Source organism: Hipposideros armiger, unplaced genomic scaffold (genome assembly GCF_001890085.2).
Source record: "Hipposideros armiger isolate ML-2016 unplaced genomic scaffold, ASM189008v1 scaffold_298, whole genome shotgun sequence".
Taxonomy (NCBI): Eukaryota; Metazoa; Chordata; class Mammalia; order Chiroptera; family Hipposideridae; genus Hipposideros; species Hipposideros armiger.
The window spans coordinates 1,571,436-1,592,921 of NW_017731648.1; the positions used below are offsets into that span (position 1 = coordinate 1,571,436).

At 38.8% G+C, this 21,486-nt stretch overlaps 1 protein-coding gene across 1 annotated transcript in view; it reads right to left on the reverse strand.

The window, feature by feature from the left end:
* The window catches only part of LOC109391666 (zinc finger protein 791-like), a 77,581-nt gene extending 60,464 nt beyond the window's left edge, over positions 1–17,117 (reverse strand). Inside the window, 4 exon segments of the mRNA XM_019659422.1 lie at positions 14,607–14,844; positions 15,207–15,267; positions 15,464–15,590; positions 15,937–17,117. Of these exon segments, the coding sequence (XP_019514967.1) occupies positions 14,607–14,844; positions 15,207–15,267; positions 15,464–15,590; positions 15,937–15,978 (468 nt within the window). The 5' untranslated portion in view covers positions 15,979–17,117.
* Between the last annotated feature and the right edge of the window lie 4,369 nt (positions 17,118–21,486).

Genomic DNA, 21,486 nt, shown 5'->3' on the forward strand with positions numbered 1-21,486 from the left:
CAGCATCTTAGCTGTAGAGGGCAGTGTCACTGGCCCTCACATGTGGGATCCGAACCGGGGCCCTCTGGCGTCCCAAGCCAGTTCTTAACCATCGCGCCATTCGGCCGGCCCAGGTTTGTTTTTTAACTCTTGTAAAGCACAACCTGTGTTTTCTTTCCGTGGACTTGACTAAGGGATGGTCATAATGGAATCTCTATTCTTTCAATAGTTTGTAATTGATTAACATCTGCCTGCGTTCTGTGTCTTGAAGCACATAGGCAGTGGGCTTGGAATCCAACCTCTTAGTTCCTTCTGTAAAATTGGTCCTCATGCCCCTTCACTATATTAGAACCAGCTTCTGCCTTTGGACGTCAACACATCTTCTTCAGGGACGTTTGCTTTTAATCAAAACTTGTTCTGGGCCCTAAAGGGACAGTGGCATCTTCCTGTAGCTCCTTCTGTATGTGGGGACACAGGTGTGCACAGAAAATTCCAGACTCAGTCTCCAGATAGAGGGATGCCCTTGCCCTGAGCAAGAGGGGCTCCTAGGCCAGACCAGACTGCGACAAGAAGGTCAGAGGTCCTCCCTGGTTCAAGGGTTGGCACAGGTTGCAAGGCCACTCAGAACTCGGACCCTCGTTTAAAAACACACATAAAAATGGCCTCACCATATGTAATAAAAAGTCTGGTTCCATTTTTATCTTTGTTTACAGCATTAATGCTTCTACCTATCCCTCCTCTGCCTCCATAGATGTGGTACTTTAGCTAGAGAATCCTGTGTTGCTGGATTAGGTTTGCTAGTACTTGTTGAGATTTTGTGCATCCATTTTTACAAAAGAAATTGATCTCTAGATTTTTTTGTAATACTTTTGTCTGTTTTTAATATCAGAGTAATACTGGTCCCATAGAATGAATTTGAAGTGCTGTGTTGATTTTATTTTCTGGAAGAGTTTGTGAAGAATCATATTAAAACTTTGAATGTTTTGGAGAATTCTGTGGTGAAGTTCCTGGGTCTGGGCTTTCCTTTTTAGTAATTCAACCACTTCATCTGTTATAGTCACCTTTTCTATTTTTTTTTCTTTTTCCTTGAGTTAATTTCAGTAGGTTGTGTATTGGTTCATTTCATCTAAGTTATCTAATGTGCTGGCATACTGTTGTTCATTGAATTCCTTTATAACCCTTTTTATTGCTGTAAGGTAGGTAGTAACAGTCCCTCTGTCTGTCTGATTTTAGAAATCTCAGTCTCCCTTCTTCTTCTATAGGCCAAACTAGCTAAAAATTTGTCAAGTTTCTCCTCCCACAACCACATCAAAATTACAACTAAACTACAGATCAACCATCATTGAGAACCAACCACCTGAAGTCTAGCTGAATAGAAATCCTATAAATAAGTATATGCAGAAGCAGCCATGATTAGACTGGTAGGAGGGTCGGAGATACTAAATGGGCTAGTCCCACACCCACATGTTGTGGTTAAAAATTGGGAGGGACATCTTGGCTATAGAGGCTGGCTATGTGAGGAGCAAGGGGTCCCACACCAGGCTCCCCAGTCCAGGGTTCCAGTGCAAAGAAGAGAAGTCCCTATAATTTCTGGCTGTGAAAACCAATAGAGATTGTGGCTGAGTGAGACGGAGGGTAGCAGGAGTTCAAGGTGTTTCTCTTAAAGGGCCCGCACATGGATTTACTTGCTGATGGACTCACTTGCTCTGAGCTCCAGTGCTGGGGTAGCATCTTGAAAGGCACCAGGGATAGGTGAAGAGGAACTAAATTGTTTGGCTTCAGGAGAGAAGTGCTGGCAGAAGCCATTTTTCCTTTGTTAAGCCCTCCCCCACCTAGCCTGCACAAGCAGGCAGGTGCCATATCTGAGTCTCCATCAAAGTAGCTCACACACCACACCCAAGTTTCGGGCCCATCTGAGGCACTTCCAGTGGCTTTTCCATACAACAGGCTTATGCTGCAGATTTTCCTAAAATCTCTCAAAGGTTCACAAAACCTCATCAGGCAGCATCTGTCTTCAACATGCCCTGTACCCCTTGCTAAGCTCCAAGGCCCAGTACTAGCGGCAGCCAGTCTCAGTTCACAGCTTAGCCTCTTAGGCGCTGCCAAGCCCAGCACAAGTGGTAACCATTTGCAGATCACTTTGTAGATCATACCAAGTGGCTATGGACAGGGCACAGGCAGTGGCTGACCTTGGCCTGCACCAGACCACCTCCCAAGAGGCCTCAGAACCAACACATCTGTTGCCAGCTTTAGACCACACAAGAGCACAACCCAACTACCTCCACAAATGACACACCCAAAGGGTAGACTCAGTGGGGACCAGAGACCCACTGAAGTGTACCCTGCTCTGGAGGGTCAGCCTTGACACAACAGCTCCTCCACTGTAGTCACATTTAGTTTTCACAACCAATCAGCCTGAGGGTCAATCCCTCCCATTCGCATGCCAATAGCAATTAAGGTTCAATTAAAACAGGAGAGCACACACAACCCACACAAGGAACACACCTGGAGCACCTGGCTCAGGTGACCAGGGAGATTGCACTACTGGGCGCCACAGGACACATACATAAGGCCACTCTACTAAGACCAGGAGATATAGCAGGTCTACCTAATACACAGAAACAAACACAGGGAGGCAGCCAAAATGGGAAGACAAAGAAACATGTCCCAAATGAAAGAACAAAAGAAAAATCCAGGAAAAGAACAAAATGAAATGGAGCCAAGTAATCTACCAGATGCAGAGTTCAAAACACTGGTTATTGGGCTGGCTGAGTGGCTCATTTGGTTAAGAGCTCGCTCAAGAGTGCAAGCTCTGAGCAACAGGGTTGCAGGTTCAATTCCCAGCCCAACCTGAGCTGCCGCTGAGCTGCCAACAGGTGGCAGGATGGCTCAGCTAAACAAACAAACAAACAAACAAACAAACAAACAAACAAACAAACAAACAAACAAACAAAACAAACAAAAAACCCCACTGGTTATAAGGATGCTCAATGATCTCAGGAAGAACTTCAACAAAGAGATAGGGAACATAAAAGAGGACACAGAAACCATAAGAAAGAACCAGTCAGAAATGAAGAATACAATAACTGAAGAGTGCACTAGAAGAAATCAAGAGCAGATTAGATGCAGAGGATCAAATCAGTGATTTGGAAGACAAGTTAGTGGAAAACACCCAATCATAACAGCAAAAAGAAAAACAATTTTAAAAATGAGGATAGTTTAAACCTCTGGGACATCAAGCGTACCAACATCGTAGGGGTACCAGAAGGAGAAGAGAGAGAGCAGGGGACTGAAAACCTATTTGAAGAAATAATGATGGAAAACTTCCCTAACCTGGTGAAAGAAATGGACATACAAGCCCAGGAAGCACAGAGTCCCAAACAAGATAAAGAGGCCCACACCAAGACACATAATAATTAAAATGCCAAAGATTAAAAACAAAGAAAAAAATCTTAAAAGCAGCAAGAGAAAAGCAGTTAGTTACCTACAAGGGAGCCCCCATAAAACTGGCAGCTGATTTCTCAACAGAAACTTTGCAGGCCAGAAGGGAGTGGCACAAAATATTCAAAGTGATGAAAAGCAAGGATCTACAAACAAGATTATTCTACCCAGAAAAGCTCTCCTTTAGAATTGAAGGACAGATAAAGAGCTTCCCAGATAAGAAAAAGCTAAAGGAGTTCATCAACACCAAACCAGTTTTACAAGGAATGTTAGAGGGACTTCTTTAAGAAGAAAAAAAAGATTAAAAGTATGAATAATAAAATGACAATAACTAAATAACTAAGTATCTATCAACAATTGCTTTAAATGTAAGTGGATTAAATGCTCCAGTCAAAAGATAGGGTGGATGAATGGATAAAAAAACAAGACCCTTATATATGCTGCCTACACGAGACTCACTTCAGATTTAAAGACACACACAGACTGAAAGTAAAGGGATGGAAAAAGATATTTCATGAAAATGGAAACAAACAAACAAACAAACAAACAAGCTGAGGTAGAAATACTTAAACCAGACAAAACAGACTTTAAAACAAAGGCTATGACAAATGACAAAGAAGGACCCAGTAATCCCACTTCTGGGTATTTATCTGAAAAAAACCCAAAACACTATTTTGAAGGGACATGTGCATTCATATATTCATTGCAGCATTACTTACAATGGCCAAGATATGGAGGCAACCTGGGTGTCCATCAATGGATGAATGGATAAAGAGGTGGTACATATATACAATGGAATATTACTCAGCCATAAAAAGAATGAAATCTTACCATCTGCAACATGAGTGGACCTAGAGGGTATTATGCTAAGAGAAATAAGTCAGGCAAATACCATATGATTTCTCTTATATGTGGAAACTAAATAACAAAATAAAACAGAAGCAAACTCATACATACAGAGAACATTTTGAAGGTTGCCAGATTGGGGGAAAGGGAGTAGGTAAAAAGGGGAATGGATTAAGAAGTATAAATTGGTTACAAAATAAGTCATGAGGATGTAAAATATAGCATAAAGAATATAGTCAATAATATTGTAATAACTATGTATGGGGTCAGATTGGTACTAGATTTATTGGGGTGATCACTTCATAAGTTATATAAATGTCTAGTCACTATGTTGTACACCTGAAACTAATATAATATTGTACATCAACTGTAATTGAAAAATAAAAAATTATTTTAAAAAGAAACATTTTATTGTAGAGAGCATATAATTGGATATTCTTGTTGTTAAATCTAGGGTAATAATCTCTAACTCTTGGTTGGATTATGCAACCCATTCACATTTGGTATTGTATATATAATTCCAATTACATTTGCCATTTTAACTTTCCCCCTCTACAGTTCTCATGTCTTTTTCAGTCCCACTTTTCCTTCTTTATTGATTTTTAAAAATTGAGTATTTTCTAAAGTAGCGTTTTACTTTTCAAAATAAACACACAACAGGATGTGTGTTTCCTAAACACACAACAGGATGGGATTAGCATTGTCCTGGGGCCTTCGGACAATGAGTGGGATCCCCAGGTCTGGAGAGAAGAGATGAGGAGGCAGGTGAGCCATCCCTGGGGATCAAGTTCAGAGTCGAAGGCACTATTTTGGAAAACGTCTTTCATGGACATAGGAAAAGGGACAAATCTAGTGCTGAAAACAAGGATAAAGAGACTTAAGTCTTTGTGGCCTTTTGGGGTTCAATTGAGACTGTGCAATCCTGTGGCCTTTTCCCCATGTTTTATTATTATGGTAAAATACATATAACAAAATTTATCATCTTAACCATTTTCAAGAGCACAGTTAATTGGCGGTTACATTATATTTTTGTGCAAGAATCACCACTTGCCATCTCCACAACTATTTTCATCCCCCAAAATTGAAATTCTATACCAATTAAACAACTACTCCTCATTTCCCTCACTTCCCATCCCTGGAAACTGCCATTCTATTATCTCTATGCATTTGACTTCTCTAGGTGCTTCATATAAGTGGTACCATACAGTATTTGTCTTCACATAAATAGCATATTTCACTTAACACAATATCCTCAAGCATTATCTATAATGTAATGTGTCAGAATGTCCTTCTTTTTTAAGGCTGAATAATAATCTACTGTGTAGGTATACCACCTTCAATCACCCAATCATCAGTCGATGTACATTTGGGTTGCTTCCACCATTTATTTGCCTACTGTGAATATTGACGCTATGAACACAGGTTTACAAACATATCTTTGATTCTCTGCGTTCAACTGTTGTGGGGATATACCTAGAAGTGAAATTGCTAGACTATATGGTTATTCTGTTTTCAAGTTTTTGAGGATCCAATGTACCTTTTTCCATACTGGTTCCAGCACTTTACATTCCCACAAACAGTGCACAAAAGTTCCAATTTCAACACATTCTTGTCAACACTTGTTATATATATATATTTTTTATGTTGTGCATCCTAATGTATGTGAGTATGCCTTTATTTTTATAGGAAACATTACTGTTGCCCACAAATGCAGAACTGTGTCTGTATTGTGCCCACTGTTTACATTCACACATGAGCAATTCCTGAAACAGTGTTAATATGTGTTAGATGGTAGAAATAGAAATGATTCATGACATCCTTAATCACTGAGGTTGCTACTCTCCATATAGGAGATACACAACACACCCATGGTTCCTGTTATCTCACATGTTATTGTGAACTTTCCTTCAAAGCTCTCATTTCTGGTTTATAAACCAAGCTTTATTGTTTGTTAACAATGTCTCCCCACTAACACAAAAGCCCCAGAACTGTAAGAACTTTTTTCATGCCTCTATATGCAGAGCCCAGAGTGCCTTGATTAATTTTGTGTTTAATTACACGTTTTGAGTCTAGAGAGCCTCCCAGAACAGGGACACTTAAAACTCAACATTAAGACATGGTCCCTAAGCAAAAGAGGCCTGATTTGAATAGTGGTCCCATTTTTGTCTCTTGTTAGGTTTGTGTTTCTGATATTTAATCTGAACACATAGGCTTCAGCTGACTCATTAAAAGTGTTGAAATAGTTTTTAAACTTCATACTTCATGTAGTGGGCAGTCTCCAGTCTCAAGAGTCCAGAGAACTGCAAAGGGAGGGGCAGGGCTGTAAGCTGTTGTCGGGGAGGCATTCCGGGAATAAGGAGTGTGTTTGGTGTCAATTCATTGGCTGGGGTTGCACACCTGACCTGATCAAGAACAAAGAAATCATGGCAGCTGGGGACTGGCTGGCTGGATATGCTGTGTTTTTGGTCAAGCAGAGCATTTACAAGAACAGGAAAGTTAGGGTTCCTTGATGTAGCACCTTGGGCTAAAGCAGCTCCACTTTGGGTCTAGAAATTTATTTCAACAAAAGAGATAATGAAGTATTACAGGGTTTGCGAAGGAAAAAGTGAATTTATGTATACCTAAGTTACTGTATGGAAACTCTTGAAATGATGTAAACTATGCAGCAAGAAATGTTTAAATGTTTTGATCATAATTGAGAAGGAAAAATAGTGAATAACTGGGAGCTGCCTCCCACTCACTGGTAGGCCGTCTTATTCTGTTGAAGTAAAAAAGTCACATTCCTCCACCATCAGACAGTGCTGATAACAGAGATGGATCAGAACAAAATCAACATAAAGAACTCATACAACTCAACAACAAAAAACCAAACAATCCAATTAAAAAATGCACAGAGGACCTGAACTTTACCAAGGAAGACATACAAATGGCCAACAGGTATATGAAAAATGCTCAACCTCACTAGCTATAAGGGAAATGCAAATCAAAACCACAGTGAGAGTCCTCACACCTGTTAGAATGGCTATCATCAACAAGACAAGAAATAACAAGTGTTGGGGAGTCTGTGGAGGAAAGGGAACCCTCATACGCTGTTGGTCGGAATGTAGTTTGGTGCAGCCACCATGGAAAACAGTATGGATGTTCCTCAAAAAATTAAATATAGAATTAACATATGACCCAGCAATCCTCTTCTGGGTAGCTACCCAAAAAATCTGAAAACATTTATCCATAAAGATATATGTACTTCTATGTTCACTGCATTTTTCACAATAGCCAAGACATAGAAACAACCTAAGTGTTCTTTGACGGATAAAGATGTGGTACATACATACACTACTACTCAGCTGTAGAGAAAAAAAGATGAAATATTGCCATTTGCAATGTGGATGTATCTTGAGAGTATTATGCTAAGTAAAATATGTAAGATGAAAAAGGACAAGAACCGTATGATTTCACTCATATGTGGGATATAAAACAAAAATCAAGAAATAAACACACGCACAAAATTCATAGATACAGAAAACAGAATGGTAATTACTGGGGGGGAGGGTGGGGAGTAGATTGAAGAGGGTAAAGGGGGTCAAATACAAGGTGATGGAAGTAGACTAGGCTTTGGGTGGTGAACACACAATGGAGTATAGAGATGTCATATTATAAAGCAGTACACCTGGAATTTATATAATGTTATTAACCACATTACCCCATAAATTTAATAAAAAGTAAAATATACACAAAAAGATCAAAGGACTTCTGTAATGTCTCTTAAAATGGTAAATGAGAACAGAGTCCAAACCACAAAAATGATCAACCATTACAAACAATTATGATTACTTATCACAGAATTAGTAATCTCCTCAGAGCATCCAATAAAGGGTAACTTTTGTCTTCATTGAGTACCAGTGAAATCACCTAACACCAGCCCAAATTATCTAAGAAGCTCTTTTGAGGCACCCTCTTACTGATCCATGCACAGTCATTTATTGTTTGCGGTCGTGCTTATTACTACAAGTCAATACACCACTCTCTATGACTGCAGGTGTGTCCTGGTTGTCTTTGGTAAAAGGGTACTGAAAGAAACATAACTTAAGTTTTTGGTATTAGAAGTGAATGTTAGTTTAATGACAAAAATTTAAGCTATATAAGAATCAAAATTAAATTTGTCTGAAAATAAGTTTTCTTAACTTGTATGACATGCTAATATTGACTCAGAATGTATGATTAAATGGAGAAAATTAATGTGGATCTGAAAATCCAAAACTTAAAAGGAATATTTTAATATATGCTCTCAGTAAATGGAAAATAAAGACAATAATATTTGTTACTAAAGCAGTCATTTGAAAACACTGCTATATTTCTAAGAAACATCCATGTAAGCATTTAACAAAAATTAATTTTTTGCAATACAAGAAGTAAATTTAAGTATTCTTAAGAGTTTGAATTTTTGCAGTTTTTCTGTTTATAGTGTTTAAAGCGTAAATACATTTTCTCTTTGATGTGGATGTAGATATAAAATGTGTGTCCTTCATGCTCTCAAATCCAACACTTGACAGGTTTCTGTTTGAAATTCCCGAGGTTTGGCTAATACCTGACCAGAAAATACCCAAAACTCTTGTTTATAAAAATAAAAACAAAACAATTTTGACCAAGAAGCGAAACCAGGAAGCATGTTAATTTCCACATATTTGTGAATTTTAACAATAATATTGGAAATAGGCCTTTAATGCAACTTTTTGTTTTCTTGAATAGGAGGTATACTGTGTTTAATGTTCACTGTAGCTGCAAGTGTCAAGGCTTCAATATTCTCTAGCGTCCTTGACTTTTTCCCTTCAGGAGTTTCCCTAGGAACTCATTTGTAAGTCAGTGTCTTGCAGCTCTGCTTTAATCAACTGTTTTTACTGGAGCCCTGGTGATATGGTGCTTAGTTATTTGGGTGGGAAAATGTTATGTCATGATTAAACCTGTCATGTTTCCTGGGACAGAATGCCTGGATTATGAACTTCAGAACAGGCTCTTAACATTAATTCCTCCTCTCCTGTCAGAGAGAAACCTGAAGGGTCTGGGAGTTGTCAGATGGCTCTTTCACCAATAAAATTGCTTATGGTTTATGTACAAATGAAACCAAAACAATTTTAACCAAGTGAAACCAGGGAGTTTCCACATACTTGTGAATTTTCACAATAAGATTTGAGGTAACTAGGCCTGTAGTGTGGCATTTTATGATTTCTAGAATAGGCGTCTGACTATGTTTCATGTTTGCTGTAGGTGTCAGGGGCTTCAATATCCTCTAGCGTCCTTGTGTATTTCTTGTTTGTATATTCCTAGAAACTCACTCTTAAATACACTGTGTATCTTTATTTTAATCCAGTTTTTATACTGGAGCCTTGGTGATACGGTGGTCACATATTTGGGTGGGAAAATGCTCTCTTATGTTAAGCCTGTCATATTTTGGTGGGACAGAATCCTTGGATATTGAACTCTAGAACAGATTTTTAGCATTAATTCCTCCCTTTTTTCAGAGGGAAACCTGAAGGGTCTGACGGCTCTTTCACTATAAGATAAGGTTCTGGTGAAGTAGTTTTCTTTGAGTGATGGCCTAAATTACAGAGGAGAGAATGCTGTGTATATATCAAAATGTTTTCCTGTTTCTTGCAAGAAGCGTGTGGCAATTTTTCCCAGTCTTCACTATGAGAACCTGTTTGGGATCCTGCAAGAAAAATTCATGAACTGTGGGAAGCACCCTAAGACAGACCCCCACTTGGTTTGTAAACCTTCAACTAGTTCTTACTGTGTCCAGCGATTAATCTATAGTTTACATGTTCCTAGAAGTAGTTGGCTCCCCTGGCCTCTGCTCTCAGTAAGCGGCAATTCTCCATATTCACCAGCCTCTTGTTTGGGGGGCACTGCTTTGCCATATAACTCAAATGTCTCATGATCCAAGAGGTGTTGCTTTTCAGGTTTTTCAGTTTTTTCTTGTGAACACAAGAATGAACACTCCAAGGTCTTTACATATTGGGACAGAAACCACCCATTCACCGTGTTGCTCTGAATACTTCTTACGACACTACCATTTTCAATTACTGATTCTACCACTAGATCCCATGTGGGTGGTTTCAAAGTTTTTCTTTGGTGACCAGTGCATCTACAAATATTATACTGGGATCTCTGCTTTTGGATTTCGCATCCTCATCTCAAAATTCCCCGCAATGAACAGCTGTTCGTCACCTGAAAAAGTTTTTTCATTGATTACCTTGTTTTAATCACCACCCCTCTGGGGGCTGGATTAACACCCTACCTAAAATGGGACTGAATGTCAAGACTGTCACCACATATTCAAGTGAAGAGGAAAGTAATTATTACTCCTAAGAAGAGGGAAAGGGTAAGCTGAGATACAGGTGGCTTCTGCAAAGAATGGGTTAGCTCTTTAAGTTGTGTAAGGTTAGAGGCTGCAAGTTTTCAAGGTTTGACCCTCCTACCTGATGACACAAGAGAAAATCTCTACTTATAAGGTGTTATTCAAGCCTGATGACCAGACATATTGTGATAGGCCTTAACGACTGGACACTCTCTAATTAATGCCTCAAACAGCAGGAAGATCCATTTAGAAGAAAGCGGGTTTCTCTAAATAAGCCATTAAGCCAACCTATGAGAGTTCTAAAGGATCACAAGAGAGGTACAAGATCCATGGAATGCCTTTTTCAAGAGCCGTGTTTTTTATTTTGATAAATTAGGTGATAATATCAGTTGCTACAAGGTCTCCGTAAGTCCTTGTATTCTGACTTCAGTAGGGTCATGTGTGCTAATGAATAATTTGTCTATGAGTTTCTACCATGGTGTGAGCATAGCAAGTAGCCCAGCAGAGGGGTGAGGGGCCCTAAAAAGTGCATTTGCCATTAGCTGTAAGGACTCTTTCCTTGGTTTGAAAAGTATGTTAATTGATTATATTACCAGTGGTGCACTTTTTTCACATTAGGTGAATTAGTCAGTCACTAAGTTAGCCATGGCAGAGGAAGAAACTCCCTTGTTTTGCCTAGACCTTTAGGTTAGAGACCTCTAAATGGCTTAGAATTATGTGGGCCCACAGGGCCAAGGTTAATAGCATCAAGTCTGAGGTGTCAGTGTGTGTATCAGAAATCTGACTCAGTTTATCTCCCTGAGCAATGAAATGAGTCTTTGCAGATTGCAGTTTAATATGTGCAAAGTTACGAGTGACCTTGATTTATACTTGGTTATTGTGAAACAAGATATTGCCAGGGTTCGTTATGCCAAAGGGGGTAACACTGGATACGGAGTTGTTGCTATTGGTGGGATAACAGCTACAGATTGGAAAAAGACAAAGGATCTATAAAAATGAGTAAGTGAATTAAATTCTTGGCCAAGAAATTCTCTAATGCTAACACAATTGCTTGGGATTTGACTAACAGATCTGCTGTTTATGTCCAATGTTTTGTTTTGTTTTGCAATCAGGGATGGCCTATTTGATCTAGGGACAGAACACACAGCATCCGTGCAGTGGACTCTTATTAGGTGTGGTGGCAACACAGTCTATAAAGTATATGAAATCCTTGGTCATTCATGTGTTCCCAAGAGACTCCCAAAGTAGCCCATAGGTCTAGAAAAGTGACCTCCTCCAAAATGGATTACATTAATGTGAAAGAAGCACAGTTACTAGGATATACTAGGGACACCATTTTTGGTTCTGTGCTGTAAGTAACAGTATCTCTTCAAAGAGGAGACTTATGGTTAGAAAGCCTGAGGGTCCTGCATTCATGACCCAAGGCAAAGTGGGAAGCAGGGTGTAGAGCACTTCAACACAGGGCCTGGAAGGGCCTCTATTACAAAAAGATTTTGTCAGTTATCAGCAGTGGCTTCTCTAATTGTATGCAGCACGGGCTAAGGAAAACAGTCTCTTGAACAAGAACACCCTGGGCAATTTATGTCCACCATGGGTGGTTTGGAGATTCTTAGATGCCTAAGAGAAATCTGCTAAAGACTTTATAGTAAAGGGATGTGGGAAGAAAGACACTAATGGAGTGACTGTTATTTCGACAAATGCTAGAGCCATTTGTTTTCTCATTCAAAGGCAGTCAAGTTTTAAGTATTCTTGGAATAAGAAAGCAGAGCTGATAAATATGTGACAGGTGGGATTGCTGTGGCTGAGGGGAATCAGCCCATCATATATGTTCTGCCACCAACTCTGTCATCCTTTCAGCTCACAGCCCCCTGGTGTTGCCTAGGAGAAACCAATATGAAAATAATAATTCACATGAAACCATATTCTTTCATACACTTGCCATACATAAAATTTATTCCAATTGTTTATTAGTGTGGAAAATAGGCTCCTAGACACACCTTTTCCCCCCAACTCCTCCCAAAAAAGCTTTCTCAGTAAGATAGGTAGAATATATATAATGGACTAAAGATATCCAGGAACTGACACAAAGCCAATAGGAAAATCCCAACAATAATCAAACTTTAATTTTTCAGTGTCCCCTTAACACACAACAAATAGAACATTATCAAAAAATTAACCCTAATTGTATATTAAAAATACACTTCAATTCAGCTATAAATAAACAGGCTTCAAAATGGAAAAAAATAAAATAGTATTAATTTAGAGAAAAAACACTATCTATAATCTCGGTATTATTGTTGAATAATGATTCATGGAATTATCTCAATATTCAGCTCTGAAAATTGTAGAAATCCACAGTCCAACAATGCACTTTGAGAAAGAGGCTTAATAAACAATATACTCACAACATTTACAATAACTCTTTCATGTTAAAAGTTTTCTGGAACATACATGGATTAATTCCCATCAAGCTTTCTCATGCTACTCACAATTATCTCTTTTTGGAGTTTTCGTTTTTTTTCCTCACATTTAAGGATGTGAATCAACTGAAGTCTTTCCTATTCTATTCACAGTCAACAGGACTTATCCAGTGAGTCTTTTTATGCCTTCGGAAGGAACTGGGAGAACTGAAAGCTTTCCCACATTCTTTGCACTCATATGGTTTCTCTCCAGTGTGGCTTCTTTCATGTGTTTGGAAACCTACCTGAGAAACAAAAGCTTTACCACACTGTTTACATTCATAGGGTTTCTCTCCTGTATGAGTTCTTTTGTGTATTTGTAAGTAACTGTAATCTCTAAAGGCTTTACCACATTGTTTACATTCATGGGGTTTCTCTCCAGTATGAATCATTTCATGTTTGCGTAATGTACTGAGAATATAAAATGCTGACCCACATTCCTTACACTGATATGGTCTATTTCCAGTATGTATTTTCATGTGTGCTCGAACGCCTGATGGATAAATGAAGGCTTTCCCACATTCTTTACATTGATAAGGTCTATTTCCAGCATGTATTTTCAGGTGTGCCCGAAATCCAGATGGATACATGAATGTTTTCCCACACTGTTTACATTCATAGGGTTTCTCTCCTGTGTGCATTCTCTTGTGTATCTTTAAGCCTTGGTGACTGGAGAGGACTTTCCCACATTCCTTGCATTCATAGGGTTTTTCTCCAGTATGAGTTCCTTTGTGTAAGAGTAAGGAATAGTAATAAACGAAGGCTTTACCACATTTACACTCATAGGATTTCTCTCCCTTGTGATTTCTTTCATGTATCTGGAAACCACGATGACAATTGAAACCTTTACCACATTGCTTACACTCATAGGGTTTCTCTCCTTTGTGACTTCTTACATGTATTTGGAAACTTTGATGAGAACTGAAAGCTTTACCACATTTTTTACACTCATATGGTTTCTCTCCTTTGTGATATCTTTCATGTATTTGGAAACCTCGATGAGAACTGAAAGTTTTACCACATTGCTTACATTCGTACAGTTTCTCTCCTGTGTGAATCCTTTCATGTGCTTGAAAAGTACGAAGATATCTAAAGACTTTCCGACATTGTTTACATTCAAAGGGGTTTTCTCCTTTGTGATATCTTTGATGTACTTGGAAACCTCGTTGAGAATTGAAAGTTCTACCACATTCCTTACATTCATAGGCATTCTCTCCTATGTGAGTCCTTTCATGTGATTGAAAAGTACGATGATATCTAAAGACTATTCCACACTGTTTACATTTATAAGGTCCACCTCCAGTGTGCATTGCAATGTGTCTTCGAAAGCTTGTGAGCCACATGAAGGCTTTCCCACATTCCTCACATTTGTATTGTTTTTCTCCTGTGTGAATCCTTTTATGTGTTTCAAAGGATGGGCGAAAATGGAAGGCTTTCCCACATTCCTTACACTCATAGGTTTTCTCTTTGGTGTGCATCCTTTGATGTATTTTAAATGAACTTGAAGAAATATAAGTTTTCCCACATACCTTACACTTATATGGCTTCTCTCCATAACTCAGATACTCATATGGTTTGTGTCCAGTATGACAGCTCATGTGCCTATTAAGGGATAAAAGATGTGTGAAGACTTTTCCACATGCACTGCATTCATGTGGTTTCATTCCAGTAGTTTTCTTGCTCAGGCTGAGATTTGAGATAAAGCTGGAATTGTCTCCACATTGACTACCCTCTTTACTTTCACAGCGTCTTTCTATCATTTGACTTCTGTAAAAAATAAGAAGCATGTTATTAATGATTTTTTCAAAATACTTACTAGGATTCATAGGAAAAGTGTAAGTTTTCTGATTTGTCTGAATTTTCTGTAGTTGAACATACTGAATGCTCTCCAAAGTACCCTTGCAATTGTCAAAACAGTGATATTCACATATAGGTTTATTAATACTGTTTCCAAGTAAACAATTTTGCAAACACTGAATATTTATGTCACATGAAAAGAAAGTATTTTTGGTAAAAGTTTTCTAAGAATAACTAAATTTGAAGCAGCAGTTATTTCCTTCTTTTAAAAATTTGTAACATACCAAGAAGTCTCACATAAGACACCACTTCCTATTGTGAGTGGGACTCACCTTATTTTTCTTCCCTGGTTTTTGTACGGCTCTTCAATGTCATGCTTTTCCCATTTTTTGCCTAAAATGTAGACCGAGAAAAATGATTACCAAATATTAGATGTTATAAGAAAATTGTTACAGTCTCTGTCCGTTGTGACCATGCCTAGTTTATTACCAAGGTCCTCCTTTCCCACATTCTACATCTTGGAAAAATAATAATGAGCAAGAAACACTTGTTCTCTAATTGAGCAAGTGAAGGAGGTCATCATCCTTACCTAGTGAGTCCAGGTTCATGAAAGTTTCCTGCATCACATCTCTATAGAGTTTCTTCTGTGAAGGATCCAGTAAAGCCCACTCCTCCAGGGTGAAGTTCACACTCACATCCTCAAAGGCCACTGAGTCCTAAAACACCCCAAATATGTGTATAGTAGGATGCTGAGACAAACTACAGGATGCTGTAAACTCACATCCTACAGTAGAATGTGAGACTAACAGCACTATTTTACACGAAGATTATGTATGACTCTATCATCTCCAAACATTTATTATATGACTGATCATTAGAAACTTACTGTCCACAATTACTTCCTCATAAACTTAACAGCATGATGAACACATGGAAATTATTTACACACTTTTACTGTGACCACATTACATCTTATTTATTTCTAATGGCAGGTTCAGAGCATGTTGAGAAGTGACAGAAAATCTACACAAATAAAACAAATCATTTAAAAACCATCAATACCTTGTGAGAAAAACTTTCATTTCCTTTCTTATTACTCGCCATTTAAAGGTCTCCATGAGGGGGAGGGTCAAATCTGCATACAATTTTAATGAATAAAAATAAAGAATTGGAAGTTTTTTCTTCTATTCCCATCACCAAATGTGAGAGAGTCCAGGAGACCAGTGGAAATTCAACTTTTAATAAGGTGCAGCTGTCTATATTGTACGTTAAGTACTCCAGGTCTTTAGAAGAAGTCGGATGCAGCTGGTGAAATAAAAATATTTTTTGTGAAGAAGCATGGTTTTTGCCTTGCATAGTATTTATTAGACTCAGTTGTTTCTTTCTCTCTCTGTCCAATTTGATGGGCTAGAAAGTTAATTGGAACTTAGAACTCAGACACTAGGAAAAAGACATGACAACTTAGACCACAAAAATCCCTGTACTCATGTGCCTCAGGGCTGCTTGGAGCCAATTTTTGGCACATATAGCCACGCATAGTGACAAATATGCCAGAAGTGCTCTTATGGCAGAAACAACACTGTGCCCTGTGCCCTGGTGACCTTGATGAATAGGTTGAGAGCTGCCAATTGCAACTGCGTTCATTGAAAGCCACAACGGTTTGATGGTGAATTTACCCATGAGCATAACACACATGAAGGACTCAGCAATGCTTTCCTTCAAAAGAACATAAAATTTCCACCTTCAAATTGCAGGAAATGATTCCCAACCAGCCCCCTGAGGCTGCATTCCCAACTCTCTAATTCCCAAGCTCCCCCGTGGAGTAATGGCGCATGATACCTCAAACCCTGAGGATACGGATCCTTTAGCTGAGGACACCACACATGGCCAAGAGTGTATGAAGGGCTTATTAATTCATAGTTGAGGACTGTGGGGAATGCAAGGTAGGCCTCTCTAGAGGACATGAAATGACTTGAGAGAGCAAGGAAAGATGCCTGGACTTTTTGTAAAATTGAGGTTAGGGTGAGGGTTCGCATACAAGAGCAGGATCTTAAAAGGACTGAATTTCTTGCCACCTCCAAAAGAAGGAGCACTGAAGCACTCTCATCACTTTGCATAGATGAAGGTCAAAGGGGAATCAGGGAGGATGAGACTGTAAAGCTGTCATCTATCAATCATCAGCAATTGGGGCAGAGAATTCCAATTTCTGGTTGTGCACTTAAGGAACTTGGAGCTTCTAGAGGAAAAGCAAAAAAACTTGAAATGAACAACTTTTCTTAGATCTATCAGAGCATTGAGGTAACAATCAAACCACTTTTTCCAAAACTCTGAAAGAGAAAATCAAACAGCATTTTAAAATATGCCCCACATATTCTGTTCTTAACAAGGCCTGTACTGAAAACAGTCTATTTCACCAGAGGCTAATGAAAAAACAGAAAGAACTAACATCACAGAAAAAAATACTCATGAACTGCAGAGCCATGACAGAAGGTTTAAATACAGATAATGCGAATACTTGAAGGAAAAGATAGAAAGGAATAGAATAAGGTAAGTAGTAATCACTGGGATTTTCCTAAAATTAATCATAGATGGCAAGTTGTACAATCAAGAAGCTCAGAGAACACCAAACATGAAACACACTGGAAATGCACACCAAATATATGATATTCAAACTAGTGAAAGATCAAAGATGAAAGTACATTGAAAAAAGCCAGAGGGGAAACACACTTTAGTTATAGAGAGAAAAAGATTAGAATTAAATCAGACTTCTCAGAAACCATGCAAGCAGGAATAAAGTGAAGTCAAATGTTTAAAGTGTGAAAGAAAAAACCACTCTCCTAGTTTGGAAAACCAAAAACAGGCCCACTGAAAAAATTTAATTTAAGGGCCGGCCGAGTGGCGTGTTGGTTAAGAGCTGGCTTGGGACGCCAGCTCTGAGCAGCAGGGCCCCGGTTCGGATCCCACATGGGGGGTCAGTGACACTGCCCTCTACAGCTAAGATGGTGAACAACAGCTCGACCTGGAGCAGGGCTGTTGTGAGTCGCCGGCAATAGCATAGGCTACAGCCCCTGCTGCAGTGGGCTGCCATAAGCTACCGTGTGTGGCTGGCAGCCAGCATGAGCGGCTGGCAGCCGGCGTGAGCTGCCAAGAGCTGCCATGAGCGGCCATCCAGAGGCCGGCGACCGATCTGCGTCATCCGGCAAGAGCATAATGATAATACCAACATGGGCCAGCGAAGCAACAACGTCCTCCACAACTAGACTGAAGAACAAAACAACAGCAACTCGTCTGTTCCCCTTCCCCCGATTCCCCATGCTGTTCCCCTCCCCCAATTCCCCAATAAAATCTTTAAAAAAAAATAAAGAAAATTTAATAAAGTTGATAAACATCTAGTCAAGATAACTGAGGAAAGAAAGAAGGTAAAAATTACTAATATCAGAAGTGAAAGGAAGGGCAAATGGACAAGAAAAGGGGTTTGATACCATCCAACATTCATTTATGATGATAATCTAGTAATAGAGGGGAACTCCCTCTTCTTGAGAAAGAACATTACAATACCTATGGCTAACATCATACTTAATGATGAGAAACTAGATGCTTTTCTGGTAAGATGAGAAGGGCAAGATTTCCTTTCACCATTCCCATTTAACATTGTATTGAAGTCCTAACGATGTAATAAGAAAAGGACATAAAAGTACAGAGATTGGGAAATAAGAAATAAAAATGCCTTTGTTCCATGACATAACTGTCTATGTAAAACATCTGAAAAAAATCACAATAACAGAAATAACATCTGGAATTAACAGGGTGAAGTATGCACAAGTCAACTGGTTCCTTATAGATGTACACCAATACAGTAATACCTTGGTTTGCAACATAATTCATTCTGGAAACTACTTGTATTGCAAAACATCACTTGTTTACCACGTTAAAATGTATTAGAAATGTTTGCCCGTCTTGTGGAACACTCGCAAACCAAGTTACTCACAATCCAAGGTTTTGCTGTATAGTGAACTATCTTTGACAAATGAATAAAGGTAATTATAAGAAAAAAGAAAGTCTTTTAAACACATACCATGCTGGGCATAATAGATATCCACATACATACACACAAAAAAAATGAATGTAGAAACAGAACTTAAACTTTGCCCCAAAATTAACTCAAAATATAGATTATACATCTAAATGTAAAATGCAAAAGAAAAAAATTCCTTGAAGGTAACATATGAGAAAATCTATGTGACCTGTGTTTAGTGATAACGTTTTAGATAAGATACCAAAAAAAAATCCCAAGAATGAGAAAAAAATAAGTTTCACTTTTAAAATGAAAAATCCTGTTCTGGGAAAGTGTTAAGAGAATGAAAAGATAAGTTATAGAGTAGACGTTTTGTTGAACACTTATCTGATAAATGAGTCATATCAAAAATATTCAAAGAACTATTAAAACTGAACAATGAGAAGACAATTAAACCAATTAAATATGGGCAAAAGATCTGAACAGACTACTCACCCAAAGTAAAATACAGATGGAAAATAAACAATATGAAACCATGCTCAACATGTGTCACTGGGAAATTATAAATAGAATAACAAGATGTCACCATGTCTTATCAAATGCTGAAAATTCAACTCTCAGAACAGGAGATACTGGTGCAGATATGAACTACAGGTAATCCTCAGTCACTGCTGGTGAGAATGGAGTTTGGCAAGATTACAATGGAGACAGGAATTTTTTGTTAAAATTATTGGGTTGTTGAAAAAGTCATGGCGCATTTTTGCAATGAAAAACACAGAAAAATACGTCGTGACTTTTCCGACAACCCAATAAATACACTCTTATCACACAGAGTAACATCCAGCTTCTCGTGAATGTTTGTAGGTGCTTTACTCCTAAATGGCATGAGTTAGAGTTAAACAAGATGTCCTTCAAGAGCTGAGTAGATAAACAATCAGTGGTAAATGCACATGATGAAATGCTATTCAGTGATAGCAAGAAATGAAGTATCAAGCTATGAAAACACATGAATAAACCTTAAAACATATTTTGCTAAGTGAAAGAAGCCAATCTCACAAGGCTATGAACCGTATGATTTCAAAACCAGGACATTCTGGAAAAGACAAAACTATGAGCCAATGAAAAGATCTCTGTAAAGGATTTGAAGTTGGATGGAAGGATAAAACAATAGGTGGGGTGTAAGGGATTTTTAAGGAAGTAAAACTATACAACACAGAAATGAAGGATACATGTCATTAAACATCTGCCAAAACCCGAAGATCCTATAACACAAAAGTCAATGCCAATGTAAACTGTACACTTGAATTTATCAATATTGGTTGAGCAATTATTAAAAAGGTACCACAGCAATACAAGATATAAAAAACAGTGCAAACTGTGTGAATGCACAGGGGTTATGTGGGAATTCTCTGAAATTGCTCTTGAAAAAATGGAAGTGTAGAAGGAAAAAAAGAGGAACTTATTTCAATAAGCCAGCCTGGTGCTCAAGGAGCCTGAGACCAGAAAGGGAGGTGAAACTTCCATGGAAAGCCTTGACAAACAAGGTGCTACCACCAGGCAAACACAGCCACAGACACAGGAATTTGCCCCCACTTACCCTACTGTGCCTGCCTTCCCCCACAGCAGTACAACCCTCAGTCAGCACATTGCAAACTTCCAGATACAATATTCCAGGCAAAGAGGTGTGAACTCACTGCAGTTGAATGTAGTAGAAAGAAAAGAGCCACAGAAACTCAAACCTGCTTCCCCCTCACCTTCCCCTCCCTCCAGCCATCGTGGTGGACCCTGGTAGAGGGAGCTGTGGCATGTCACACAATGCAGTGTGACTGGCAGCTTCTCATTGCAGGAAATTGGAACATATAGACATAACCCCATTGTCCACCACATCCCACCATAGGAGTGGTGTCTGACACCCAGGCAAACTGGATTGTAAAAAGGATACGAACCTCCCCAGAAAATATGGGGCATTTTCCACTACCAAGGTGACACTGCCCTACAAATATCCTGGAGATCCCAGTAGTGCAGGTAGGTGAAAACAAAACTTTGCACTATAGCACCACCTACTAAAAAAAAAAAAAAGACCTCTACTTGTCAACCTGCTAAATGGTTAAAAAAGAAACAACTACTCAGTGCTCGCTTCGGCAGCACATATACTAAAATTGGAACGATACAGAGAAGATTAGCATGGCCCCTGCACAAGGATGACACACAAATTCGTTAAGCGTTCCATATTTAAAAAAAAAAAAATTCAGGGGTGGCCAGTTAGCTCAGTTGGTTAGAGCACAGTGCTCATAACACCAAGGTTGCCAGTTCGAGTCCCCACATGGGCCACTGAGGCACACTCTCCACAACTAGATTGAAAAGAACTACTTGACCCGGAGCTGATGAATCCTGAAAAACACGCTATTCCCCAATAAAAAAAACAAACCCCAAAAAACTTCATTCCATCAAATGCCCAAGCAGAGAAATAATCCATCAAGTATCATGAATACCCAAGGTACCGTATTTGCCGGCGTATAAGACGATTTTTTGGCCCTGAAAAATATGCCTCCAAGTGGGGGGTCGTCTTATACGCCAGGTACACTTCAGATAGACTG